Genomic DNA, 13,569 nt, shown 5'->3' on the forward strand with positions numbered 1-13,569 from the left:
GTTGGTTGAAAAAGGGAAAAAGAAAAATAAAAAAAAAAACAGTTAACAAAAATTAACTTTGATGAACTAATGAATCATGGTAAAAAAAAGCCATGAATTCTATGTGCAGTATTCCCCTAGCGCTGGAGTTCTCCCGTTCTCCTTGATGGGTAAACTTGGTCTTGGCTTGCTGGCTGTTCGTGCTGATCTTCTGGGGGAGGGGCCTGTTGCTGTGGTTTCCAAATGTCTTTGCTGGAGGCTGAATTGCCCCGCCCTTGTCGGTCCGGGCTAAGCAAGCTGCTCGGGTTTGCTGTCAGGAGCTTTTGTTCCCTGCAAGCTCTCGGTACAGCTTTGGAGGACCAGGGCAAAAATGGTGGCCTCCCAATCTCCACCCGGAGGAGCTGAGAACTCGGGGCCCTGCTCCTCAGTGTGCCCCCAGAGAAAAGCAGTCACTCCTGTCTCCCTGGTCTCCGGCCGCACTCCGTGCTCACCCGGCCTGTGACCGAGCGTTGCTATCTCTGGCACCCGACCCCGTGTGGAGTCTCCAAACCCAGCAGATCCCTGCGGTGCGTTCCTGCGCCGCTCCTCCCTGGGAAGGAAGGGGAGTCTCCCCGGCTCTGCCGCTTGTTGGGTCCCTGCTGGAGAAGCAGTGGCCCGACTGGGCTGCGGATCACAGTTTATGGCAACCCCGAGCTGAGAGCCCGCGCCTCGGCTCCGTCTGTGCAGCCGGCTTCCCCGCTCCAATACCTGGGAGCTCTGGCGCACTCAGGCACCCCCGGTCTTTCTGTGACCCCAAGGGTCCTGAGACCACACTGTCCCGGGAGGATTCCAACCCCTGCTTAGCCACTGCAGCGACGTCCCTCAGCCGAGCCAACTTCTAAAAGGTCCAATTTTGTGCTCCGTGGCTCTAGCACTTGCCAGAAGCGGCCCGCGGAGGCCCTTCCCCCGCCATCTATCCTCCCGAATATCGCCTTGGATTCACTTCTCCGCACGTCCTACCTTCCAGAAAGTGGTCGCTTCTTTGTTCAGAGTTGTTGCTACTCTCCTGTTCGATCTCCTGTTGAGTTCGTAGGTGTTCAGAATGGTTTGATCCCTATTCAGCTGAATTCCTGCGACCAGACGAAATCTAGGTCTCCTACTCCTCCGCCATCTTGCTCCGCCGAGTCCGAGTTGTTTCTTTTATTCTTTAATATTACCAATGTTGGGGTGCCTGGGTGGCTCAGTCGTTGAACGTCTGCCTTCAGCTCGGGGTCATGGTCCTGGAGTCCTGGGATTGAGCCCCGCATCAGGCTCCCTGCTCAGAGGGAAACCTACTTCTCCCTCTCCCACTCCCCCTGCTTGTGTTTCCTCTCTCGCTGTCTCTCTCTGTCAAATAAATAAATAAATCTTTAAAAAAAAATATGTAATATATGAGTAGATGTAGTTTTGCTTCTTAAATAAATAAATAATAATAATATAATCAATGTTGTCCTTCATGGCTTCTGAGCCAGAGATTTTCAGAGTCCTACTTTTCCACCCCTTTTTTGCCCTCTTTAATAACTTTATAATCTCTGTGTAGTATATTATCCCAGGGTGTAGAACATCACTATGAGAGTTCTCTTTTATACTTCAGTTCGTAATAATCCTTATTTGTTAAGATAACAAAAGCCTGGAGTACTAAGGTCTCGGTTTTCCTTTGAGGATGTGACCAGAACACTTCTGGAGTTGCCTGGAATGCACGCTTCCATGATTGCAGTAGGTAGTTGGTCATTGTGTCTACAGCATTTCTTCACATTTCTGTTCAGGTGAAAAGCTTCAGGTGCTGAAAGCCAAACTACAGGAAGCGATGAAACTCCGTAGGCTTGAGGAGCGCCAAAAGCGCCAGGCGTTGTTTAAGTTAGATAATGAAGATGGATTTGAAGAAGAGGAAGAGGAGGAAGAAATGACGGATGAGTCGGAGGAAGATGGAGAAGAGGGAGATTTAGAGCAAGAAGAGGAGGAAGAAGGCAATCAGGAGGTTCTGACAACTATTTAATTTTGTTACTCGGTCAGGATGGGTAAGGAAAGAGGAAATCAGATTTGAATAAGAGTAGAGTAAGCATGTTCAATCATGTAAGAGATTTTAGGGGCAGAGATGACGTAAGTAGCTCCGAGGTACCATAGTCCTAGTGCATTTAGTTCCATCAGTGCCTTTGGCTACTGGCCGTTCGTGGGGCCCTAGCCTTGGCCTCTACCTGTTAATCTACTTATTGAAATATATGACTAAAATGGAAACAACTTTGTATTCATAGATGCTTTTTTTTTTTTTTTAAAGATTTTATTTATTTATTTGACAGAGGGAGACAGAGTGAGAGAGGGAACACAAGCAGGGGGAGTGGGAGAGGGAGAAGCAGGCTTCCCGCCAAGCAGGGAGCCCGATGCGGGGCTCGATCCCAGGACCCTGGGATCATGACCCAAGCCGAAGGCAGATGCTTAACCAGCTGAGCCACCCAGGTGCCCCCTTAGATGCTTTTATCTTTGTTGTGTATGTAGTTTTCTCTATTCAGAATGAACAGTAGTCTTAACCTTGATCAGGTGGATGTCTGGAATAAGTTCTCAGGCAGGCTGAGATTTTCCTGAGTTTCTTTCTTTGCTGCGGAGGGTAATTATAAAAGGGCCTCTTGCCCTTGTTCCACAGTATTGTTTTCTGCCTAGGTAAGACAGATGATGATAGGGTTTTGGGTATTTTGAAAAAGAAAAAAGCCACCAAAAAAATAATAGAAAAGAAAAAGAAAAGCCCCCGTGTTGGAACTCTGAAGTCACTGCAAGAGTTGGCTCATGTTTATCCCTGGGTCAAGAAAGAATGGAGTCTGAATGTCTGAACTGGGCTGCATGTCACAGTCTGTTTTTGGTCTGAGGCTACTAATTGTCCCTCAGTCTCAGGCTAATTATTTAACCTCTCATTGCCTCAATAAAATGATAATCCAGTCTTCTTTGACAATCTTGTAGCAAGTTGGGCAGGGTAAAAGGTAAAATAAGTATAAAAGAGCTCTAGAAGTGTCAGGGAAAGTTATGTTGCTCCTAATGGTTAGACCAAGCTTCCTTTAGGTTTACCTTTTCAGATCTAAGATGTGACCTGTCACCAAGCAGCCATATATCAGGCTAACAGCATATTTGCTTTTAAATTTTTGGACTTTTTTGTTCTGGGGCGGCATGATTGGTGAAGATTGCAGAATTCCTTCTCAGTAGTGAAGAAACGGAAACCAAAGACGAGAAAGAAATGGAGAAAGACAACAGTGATGGCAGCAGTAACATTGGCAAGTCAGTTGGCCTTCTCTCTGTCCCCAAACCTCTGTCATCCGAGACCTTACTTCTATTTAAGGACAACTCTTCCAAGATGGGGTAAGTAATTCTCTCTAGGGAAAGATAAGATTCCCTTATGTTTGCCCCTCTCATAAGAAGCAGAAACATGGGCTCCTGGGTGGCTCAGTCTGTTAAGTGTCCGACTTTTGATTTCTGCTCAGGTCGTGATCTCATGGGTCATGGGATGGAGCCCCGTGTCTGGCTCCAGGCTCAGCAGGGAGTCTCCTTGGGATTCTTTCCCTCTTCTCCCTCTGCCCCTCCCCTCACTAGTGTGTGGTCACACTCTCTCTCAAAAAAATAAGTCTTAAAAAAAAAAAAAAGCAGAAACAGATAAAACAACTGACCTTCTTATTTTGTAGTTACTTTCCTAGTGAAGAAAAATCAGAGACAGATGAAATCTCAGGCAAAAGGTCTAGCAAACTGGGTAAGTAGTAACTCCCACGCAGAACTTTTCTTAGCTCCTCTAACTTTGGTACTTCAGGACTACAATTCCGTAAGATTCCATTTTTTGGAACTCTAGTAGACTTTTCTCAGTCTCCCCTGTGGCAATGAAAGGAATTTATGAGTTAGAAAATTCTTCTGAAAGGAATTTACAAATTAGAAGATTTTTCTTGGTTCTGTTTTTGAAAACTTACAGTTTCCTTACAGTTGACCATGGACATATAATAGGTCCTTAGTAGTGTGTGTTAATTAAGTGAACTGTGAAACATTTCTGTCATATGTAGATGAAAGGAAGATGTATACGTGAGTGGATAATGGGGAGAGTGATCACAGGCGTTAGGCAGGGTGAGAGAAAGATGGGAACTTCCAGGTGTCACTTAGCTCAGGGATAAACCTCGATGGTATAATGCTATCTGAGTACTATAATTTACCTTCGACTTCATGTTTTAGAACATATAACTTGAGAGGTTTGCCTATGAATGTTACCTGACAGTTTCATTCTCAATTCTTTGTCCTAAACAGATCCACCTCATTTCTAGAATCATGTACTTAAAAGCTATTTCTCTTTCCTTAGATGAAGATGATTCGTGCTCATTGCTAACAAAGGAGAGCAGCCACAATAGCAGCTTTGAGCTGATTGGCTCCACGATTCCATCCTATCAGCCTTGCAATAGACAGACAGGCCGTGGGACCAGTTTTTTCCCTACAGCAGGAGATTTCAGATCTCCTTCCCCTGGGCTATTTCGAGCCAGTTTGGTCAGCTCAGCTTCTAAGGTAAGATGATAATTGTTTTCTAATCTCCTCCCCCTTTTACTTCCCACCCTGCTAAATTAAGTGTGTCTAAGCCAACCAACTCCCAGCACATTATGTATGTTCAGTTTAAAGCAACCACCCCCTGTGTGTATTAAAAACAAGCCTCATTCGGTGTTCTTACTTTCCTGAAGATGTTTTTCTTTATTCCTCTCTTGACTGTGCATTGTCCTCCTCAACTGTAATTGCCTGAGAATGGATAAAATCCTGCAAATAGCAACTTCTGTTGTTGTCATGACAGTGAATGACAATTATAAAATGTTTTGTTTTTGTTTGGTTTTGTTTTGGTGCCAGAGTTCAGGAAAGCTGTCTGAGCCTTCACTTCCCATAGAGGATTCCCAGGATCTGTATAACGCCTCCCCAGAGCCTAAGACACTTTTCCTAGGAGCCGGAGACTTCCAGTTTTGTTTAGAAGATGACACTCAGAGCCAACTGTTGGATGCAGATGGGTAGGTAGTTTTATGTTTCTGTGGGTGGGATGGTGCTGGGTACTGCTTAATTTGTTTAAAAATAAAGTGAGCTTCTGTTGCTCCATCTGTGCTTTCTCTTCTGAGAAAGAGGTGTACAGACCATTAGTATTACATTCTGCAAGTTTGAACAAAGGCCTTCCAGAAAATAAAACGTAAATAGTCCTTGCTGGCATTCTGATCCTTCGATCTCTGCTTTACAGATCCATGGCACATTACGTGGACATAACACCAAGTTCTACTCTGGCACTGTTTGAACCAAAAATTACCCTTTACCCCTTTACCTTTCAAATAGCATTTATTCTTTTATTAAACTCCCTTCCTGTTTAGATTATCACAAGGCTACAGTCTTCTGGTTTGGAATTCAGCATTTTTTTTTTTTTTAAGATTTATTTGAGAGAGAGAACATGAGCGATGGGGAGGGGCATAGAGAGGGGGAGAAGCAGACTCCCTGCTGAGCAAGGAGCCCTACATGGGGCTCAATCCCAGGACCCTGAGATCATAACCTGAGCCGAAGGCAGATGGTTAACCAACTGAGCCACCCAGGCACCCCTAGGATTCAGCTTTTAAGTTAGGTTTTAGAAGCATCCAATTTTTTTTCCCCATGGGGCACCTGGGTGGCTCAGTCGGTTAAACGTCCTACTCTTGATTTCGGCTCAGGTCATGATCTCAGGGTCGTGAGATCAAGCCCTGCCTTGGGCTCTGGGCTGGGCATGGAGCCTGCCTAAGACTCTCTCTCTCTCCCTCTGCCCCTCCCCGCTTCTTAAAAAAAAAATCCTCTTTAGATTTTTTTACCTACTACTTTGTTTTTTCCCCTAGAGAATTTCTTATATTCTTCATTGTGTTTGTAGGTTCTTAAACGTTAGAAACCACAGGAATCAGTACCAGGCTTTGCAGCCTGGCTTGCCATTGGCCAGTATGGATGAGAATGCCATGGATGCTAACATGGATGAGCTATTGGATCTGTGTACTGGAAAGTTCACATCTCAAAACGAAAAAACTCAGCCCAGGAAGAATGACAAGAAAGAGAACCTGGAAGAACTTCTGAATCTTTGTTCAGGAAAATTCACTTCTCAGGGTAAATAGCCAACAGAGAATATCAGGCTCACCACAGCCAAATATCTTAAGTCAGTGTCCTTGAAAAGAAGCCTGTTACCATTGGGTGAAAAGTTCATAGAAAACAGGGCTGTGCTGGATTCTTGTGTATAGGTTGAATTCTTAGCTTCCTGACATTTGGAGCCCTTACTTTCTTAAGGTGGTAAATGTCAACTTAAGCTTCAGCTTTTGCCATGCGATCTCTCATTTATGGTTACTATGCATGCAAAGCTTAGAAGAGTGTTGGAGTATAGTTAATTTCATATAAATGCCTACTTGTTTCCACCTGCGTGTTCTATTCTCCCCGATGCTAGAATGTCAGCTCTATGTGAGCTGGGATTTTTGTTTTGTTCACTACCGTATCACTTGTGCCTGGCACATAGTAAGCACCAAATAAGGATTTGTTGAATGAATGGATCTTTTTGGCAAGCTTACCTTAGAACTGTATTGAGCTGGGGAAAGAGGACAAAGCTGTTATTTCTTGGTGACAAATCTTTCTCTTTGTTGTGATATAGATGCCTCTACTCTGATTCCATCAGAGTTAAATAAGCAGGAGAAGGAGAGCAGCTTGGGGGATCCGATGGAAGAAGCACTTGCTCTTTGCTCAGGTTCTTTCCCCACAGACAGGTGAGTCTCAGTGATTGGGGGGAACGTAAGAAGGCCCAGTCTTCTGATAAAATCCTGAAGTCAGCAATAAGGAACCATCTTAGGGGCTTCCTATCCTGTCTGAGAGTCTTGCAGTACGTTTGAGTCTCATTTGCAAAGTAAGGAAATTACAGTTCTTTCCTTTGGTTGGTGGAGAACAGGGTTAAAGAAAGCAAGAATATGGAGCGCCTGGGTGACTCAGTCGGTTAAACATCTGACTTGGGCTCAGGTCATGATCTCAGGGTCCTGGGATCGGGTCCCGAGTTGGGCTCCCTGCTCAGCAGGGAGTCTGCTTCTTTCTCTCCCTTTGCCCCTCCCCCCATTCGTGCTTTTTCTCTCTCTCTCAAATAAATAAATAAAATCTTTAAAACAAAACAAAAATGGCAAGAATAGAGACCTAGAGCTAAAGCTGGGGGGCAGACAGTGCAGAGCACCGGGCACTGCTCATTCCTCTGGCTCTGATCCGCTGTTGTACCAAGGCTCCAGTCAGGCCTGTGTCTGCCTCCTTGAGTAGGCCAGGATCCCATCTAAACAGCCCTCCTACAGCAGCTCCCTGCTCCAGGGGGCCTGACAGAGTTCCAGACCAGTGTTCTCTCCTGGGATGTTGCTGCAGTAGCCACGTTTGTTTGTTTAAAGGATTTTTATTTATTTATTTGAAAGAGGAGAATAAGCGGGGAGGTGGGGCAGAGGGAGAGGGAGAAGCAGGCTCCCCAGTGAGCAGGGAACCCGATGCAGGGCTCGATCACAGGACTCTGAGATCATGACCTGAGCCAAAGGCAGACACTTAACCGACCAAGCCACCCAGGCGCTCCAGCAGCCACGATTATTGGTGCTGGGGCTACCACAGTTAGTGTGGCTGGTTCAGGGGCTGGCTCTGGAATGGTGTTTGCAGCTTGATCATTGGCTGTGCCAGGAACCTGTCTGTCAAGCAGCAGCTCTTCTCCTGTGCCATTCTGGGCTTTCCCCTGTCTGAGGACAAAGGGTTTTTCTATGGGATGGTCGCCTTCCTCATTCTCTTTGCCATGTGAGACTCTGCAGGGGTTGCCTACCTGTCCCTGCTGCTTTGACTTCAGGCCATGGCTGGTGTTAAAAGTGTGCTAAGCTTACCATTAAACACAACATTTCTCTTAAAAAAAAAAAAAAAGGCAAATTAAAATATTTGTATGCATGTATTTTTTTAAAAGTTTGTGCATGCACTTTACAGAGTAAATTAAATTCTATTTCATTTTTCAGGTAACTTATAACCAATTACTATTTAGTGTTCTTTTAGAGAACACTAAAAATTCAAAGAATTATCAGTGATTGAAAATAATCAATATAGGGACACCTGGGTGGCTCAGTTGGTTAAGCATCTGCCTTCAGCTCAGGTCATGATCCCAGGGTCCTGGGATTGAGTCCCACATCAGGCTCCCTGCTCCGTGGGGAGTCTGCTTGTCCCTCTGCCTGCCGCTCCCCCTGCTTGTGCTCTTGCTCTCTCTCTGACAAATAAATAAATAAAATCTTTTAAATAAAAAAAGGAAATAATATATAGTTTAAGACTATATGTACTCAGATGTTTAAAACAGTCTTTGCATTTGACAGTAAGAATCAAAATCCCTTCAGTGTGCTCTTGTCAGCTAATACGTGACCAGCAAGGAAAACTTGGGAAGTATTTATTAAATATTATACTATGGATATAGGCAAAATAGTACAGGCTTTGCAATTTGGGATCTTGATGCTAAATTGTCAAATCCCCCTACAGCAGAAATAAGGGACAGAAAAGCAACTATTTACCCATATTCTTAATCACTTTGAAGGTGCATGAACTGCGTTCAGCTGCTTTGTTTACATATCTTACATGGCCAGGCCTCTCCTGTAGCGAGATGCACCACTGCTGTCTTTGCTCACTCCTCTTTTAAAATAGGAATTAATATTTCCTAGAAGTTCGATTTGCTAACCCTCTACAACTTCAGGATATTTTGTCTAGATACAGTACTTTCTTCCCTGCTAGGGGTGTCACTGGAGCCCTTACCTGTGGGAAAGGAGGAGAAAGTCGAAAAGTTGCAAGTGGAATAGAAGACAGGTTTGGTTGAGTTAATGATATTTTTCATGGGGTTTTCCCTAGCTGTGGAAAAACTCAGGCCAGTAAGCATTTCTCTGTTTAAAGTTCTACAAGGCAATTTGAAATAATTCATTGTTCTTACCCAATTTCTAAGTGCTCTTTTTCTTACCAAGCCTACTCTTATTGGGGGAAATGTCTGGGTATAAGTAAAACATTCTTTGGATCATGTTCAAAGCCTATTAACATTGTACCTAAAATGATAGGCCATTTTGCCTCACTTGCCAAAATAGCCATTTCTAAGTTAAGGAAATTTTGAGGTAGGCTTACAGCATCTTGTTGTATTTCATTTTAGATTATAAGCTCCATGGTAGGGACACTATGTTGTTAATTGTATTTTTACATAGCAACCATTGCAGTATACTCTTGGTGCTTAATAAATGTTCATAATTATTAAGAATAAAAAGGCAAGAATAAGCACATGAGAGTGTTCAACACTAATGATTAGAGAAATGCAAATCAAAACCACAGTAAGATACTACCTCACACTCATTAGGATGGCTACTATAAAAAAAACCCCACAAAATAACAAGTGTTTGTGAGGATATGGAGAAATTGGAACCCTTATCCACTGCTGGTGGGAATGTAAAATGTTGAAGCTTCTGTGGAAATCAGATTGGCAGTGTCTCAAAAAATTAAAAATAGAATATGATCCAGCAATTCCACTTTCAAGTATATTCACAAAAGAAGTGAAAACAGGGTCTCAGATATTTGTATACCCATGTTCATCGTAGCATTATTCATAATGATTAAAAAGTGGAAGCATCCCAGGGCACCTGGGTGGCTCAGTCGTTAAGCATCTGCCTTCGGCTCAGGTCATGGTCTGGGGGTCCTAGGATTGAGCCCCACATCGGTCTCCCTGCTCAGCGGGAAGCCTGCTTCTCCCTCTCCCACTTCCCCCTGCTTGTGTTCCCTCTCTCGCTGTGTCTCTCTGTGAAATAAAGAAATAAAATCTTTTTTAAAAAATGGAAGCATCCCAAGTGGAGAAACAAAATGTGGTGGACACACACACACACACACACAAAATGGATTAGTCACCCTTAAAAAGGAAGGAAATTTTGACACATGCAACAACATGAATGAACCTTGAGGACATTTTGCTAGGTGGAATAAGCCAGTCCCCAAAATACAAATACTGTAGGATTCCACTTAGATGAGGTACTGAGAATAGTTAAATTCATAGAGACAGAAAGTAGAAGGGTAGTTGTCAGGAGCTGAGGGGAGGGAAGAGTGGGGAACTGTTGTTTAAAGGATATGGAGTTTGGGGCACCTGCGTGGCTCAGTCAGTTAAACGTCCGTCTCTTGATTTCGGCTCAGGTCATGATTTTAGGGTCTTGAGATCAAACCCCGCTTTGGGCTCTGCACTGGGCGTTGTGCTTATGTTATGTGTCTTTTGTTTGTTTGTTTGTTTCCTAGGGAAGGAACTTTATTACCTTGTTTCAAACTTTATTCCCAGGCTTCTTCAGCTTAATTAGCTGCAAAGAATGAATTGTGTATAAGCAAAACCTGAAAAGAGCTGCAGTGTCCAAGGGGCTTGGACTTAAAAATATTAGAGCTCTAGATTTTATCAGATCCATGAACAAAATTTTAAAAAGCAGTCATATAAAATAGCAGCTCCCAGTAACTTCTTTAGAAGTTGACTCAATTCAGTTTGCTTCATTCTTGGAAACTTCATCAAAATTCTCCACAAGATCTGGAACTTCATCATCATCATCCTCCTTTCCGGTAGCAAGTGGTGCTTTTCCATCCACAGATTGTGTGGGCAGAGCTTCAGCCAGTCTTCTTCAACTAGTCAGACTGTCTGCACCAAGTTGGTTTAAGATCCTGGGTAGCATTTCTGTCAGCGCTTTGCCTCAGCATGGCCTGTGATGGCAAAAGTTCGCTGCCAGCGACGCCTGAACTTCGGGGTTGTTAGAGTGCATCACTGTTCCTGGGTTTATGAATACAGTCACTTCTTCAATACCAGAGATACTGTTTACCCCGAACTTCTTTAAGGAGAACTGAAGTTTCTTATCATCTGCTGTAGCCGTTCTATGAACCACCTTCTTTGGACGAGCAGTTCCTTTCCCACCAAGGTGCACTTGTACTTGTAGTTTGGCGACTTTCTCCTGGTTCATAATAGTTTCTTTCATCTTGTTGGAGCGGAAATGGGACCGCGCGGGGGAATAGGGTTGGCGCTCAGGGGGTCTTGGGCGGGCCAGCTGAGATGTGGTGCCTTATGTGTATTTTATCACAATTAAACAAATTTTTTTTTAAAGGCAAGTATCTTGTTTCCTGTTTCTTAAAGAGATTGTTGGGGCCAATAAAATATTTTCAGTTCCTAAGTTGGCTGAATCCTTGTGGTTTGCTTTCAACGACCTATTTATTGGTTTCTTGATTTGCATTTTAGGGAAGAAGGTGAAGAGGAGGAATTTGGAGACTTTCGGCTTGTCCCAAATGATAATGAGTTTGACAGTGATGAGGTGAGCTGGAAGGGAACAGAGTAATCCTAACTGAACTCCAGGTGTTGCTGCTGCTGTCTCTCTTTTTCCTAATCTGAGTTGTTGAGAATTCTAAGTTTGGCATGTCATCCGAAGCCATTTCCTAGAATGAGATGTTTGGGCAGAAGTTTATAAATCCTGTTTTTGTTGAGGACACGTTCTGTTCTGCTTAACTCTGTGTGTGATACTCTGATTTTTCAGGATGAACACAGTAACTCTGCTAATGAAGATGTGGCCCTGGAAGACCATGAAGATGATGATGAGGAAGAGCTCCTGAAGCAGTCTGAGAGGTTGAAAAGGCAAATGTAGGTGTTATGTCCATTCCTTCCGTTGCTAGAGAAAGTTCTCCTAACGGCTGAGTTGTCGCTTGCTCCCGTTTTACCTGTCTGCTGGGTCTGTTGCTGTTTGTGGTTAACACAGATGAAGTAAACCCCATTCACATGGTATCTCTTGAGTGTTCAAAGATGGTTATGTACTCCCTTAAGTGAGTTCTATACTAAATATCTCTAGTTCCTTCAGCTGTTTCTCACATGATGTTGCTTTCTGACTCCTCACGTCCTGGATACTCTCTTTATCCTCAGGTGTGGTCCGACTCCCGCTGCGGGTTACGGTCTAACCATGATATGGATGCACACTGCTTGTAAAGTAAAAGATCGTAAGGGCTGAGTCACTATAGATCCTGAGGATTTAGTAGACAACAAAAATTCCTTGTCTAGGAGTAGGGTCTTTTTTCCTATGAATTACTGTCATTTCAGGTTTTCCTCATCCTAGTGTTGGGCATATGACCTCCCGTTCATTTTTTTTTTTAATGTTTCGTTGTTCTGCTCATGAAAGTAAACCATTTATTTTAGAATATTTAAAAGAAGACAGAAAGCTACAAATAAAAAGTCGTCTGTGTTCACCATCCAAGTATTTAATGAATGTGTGGATGGTAGATTGCTCCATAACCATTTTTATGCATATATTTTCATATAGTTGAGATCTGTGCAGGTTGGTTGGTTTGTTTGTTTTTTGTATGTACACTTTTGCGTCTTGCTTTTTTCTCAGGATATCCATAAGCATTTTCCCGTGATGTTAAGAGTTTTATAAAGACCATTTTAATAGGTATTCAATATTATATTTTACGTGGATGACTTTTGGAATTCACATACAGGATATCATATTGATCCCTACTAGCTTTGTATTATTGTCTCTAGCCCATCATTCCATTCTATTAAGATCAAGTTTAGAGTTCTAATTTGTCACCTTTCAGATTAACTATCTCCTATAGCTTTGGGTCATCTATAGATTTTTCTAAGGAAGTGGTTCTTAAACCTTATTTAACTGCAAAGTCCTTTGTCCAAATGAAATCTTAGAAAGAATGACAGCTAAAAGTTGAACTGCTCCAAATGGGCTAATGGGACGATTAGAGAACTCAGTGGCTAGTAGCCCTCCGAAGGAATTCCTCAGGAACCCTGGGATTTAGAGGAACTAAGCTTTAAAAGAATAACGTAAGTCTGGGGTGCTGAGGTGGCTCAGTTAAGCGGCTGCCTTCGGCTCAGGTCATGGTCCCAGGGTCCTGGGATCGAGCCCCACATCTGTTTCCTGCTCGGCAGGAAGCCTGCTTCTCCCTCTCCCACTCCCCCTGCTTGTGTTCCCCTCTCTCGCTCTCTCTCTGTCAAATAAGTAAGTAAAATCCTTAAAAAAAAAAATAACATAAGTCTTTGATAAAAATCAGCCTTCAGTCTATGGCCATACCACCCTGAACGCGCCCGATCTCGTCTGATAAAAATCAGCCTTCAGAAAGCCATCAAACTTCTACCACTCATGACCATAGATGACAGGACTTTGAGCCCAAAGTGACAGCAGATTTGTTCTCAGTAGGAACTGAGGTCACAAAAAGTAGTGGTTTTACTTATCAGTAACTCTGAGCCTCAGTCATGCCTCTAACTTGGGGGTCAAGATCTGGTGGCTGTAAGGGATCCCAGTCTATTATGTCTTTATACCATACCATCTCTAATCTGTCTCCCAACACTGGTGAGCTTAAGTACAGAACAGAATAATCTGAACCTGCCCGCAGGTACGTCCCAAATGTATAGAGGAGATTGGGATTCTGGATTTAAAGAATCCAGGCTCGGGTGCCTGGGTGGCTCAGTTGGTTAAGCGACTGCCTTCGGCTCAGGTCATGATCCTGGAGTCCCGGGATCGAGTCCCACATCGGGCTCCCTGTTCGGCGGGGAGTCTGCTTCTCCCT

At 43.6% G+C, this 13,569-nt stretch overlaps 1 protein-coding gene and 1 pseudogene across 5 annotated transcripts in view; one reads left to right on the forward strand and one right to left on the reverse strand.

Annotated features, from left to right (window-relative positions):
* Positions 1-13,569, forward strand: part of CLSPN (claspin) — a 76,076-nt gene that overhangs the window by 58,083 nt on the left and 4,424 nt on the right. For all 5 annotated transcript variants that reach the window (XM_025855747.2, XM_073902913.1, XM_025855746.2 and 2 more), the window contains 9 exons: positions 1,764-1,975; positions 3,164-3,339; positions 3,660-3,724; positions 4,316-4,515; positions 4,846-5,000; positions 5,870-6,096; positions 6,629-6,740; positions 11,246-11,318; positions 11,538-11,641. In XM_025855747.2, coding sequence (XP_025711532.1) covers positions 1,764-1,975; positions 3,164-3,339; positions 3,660-3,724; positions 4,316-4,515; positions 4,846-5,000; positions 5,870-6,096; positions 6,629-6,740; positions 11,246-11,318; positions 11,538-11,641 — 1,324 coding nt within the window. The remainder of the gene's footprint in view (positions 1-1,763; positions 1,976-3,163; positions 3,340-3,659; positions 3,725-4,315; positions 4,516-4,845; positions 5,001-5,869; positions 6,097-6,628; positions 6,741-11,245; positions 11,319-11,537; positions 11,642-13,569) is intronic.
* LOC112811591 (transcription factor BTF3 pseudogene) lies at positions 10,503-11,065 on the reverse strand (annotated as a pseudogene).

Source organism: Callorhinus ursinus, unplaced genomic scaffold (genome assembly GCF_003265705.2).
Source record: "Callorhinus ursinus isolate GAN/ISIS: 27379988/994484 unplaced genomic scaffold, GSC_fseal_2.0 scaffold18, whole genome shotgun sequence".
NCBI lineage: Eukaryota > Metazoa > Chordata > Mammalia > Carnivora > Otariidae > Callorhinus > Callorhinus ursinus.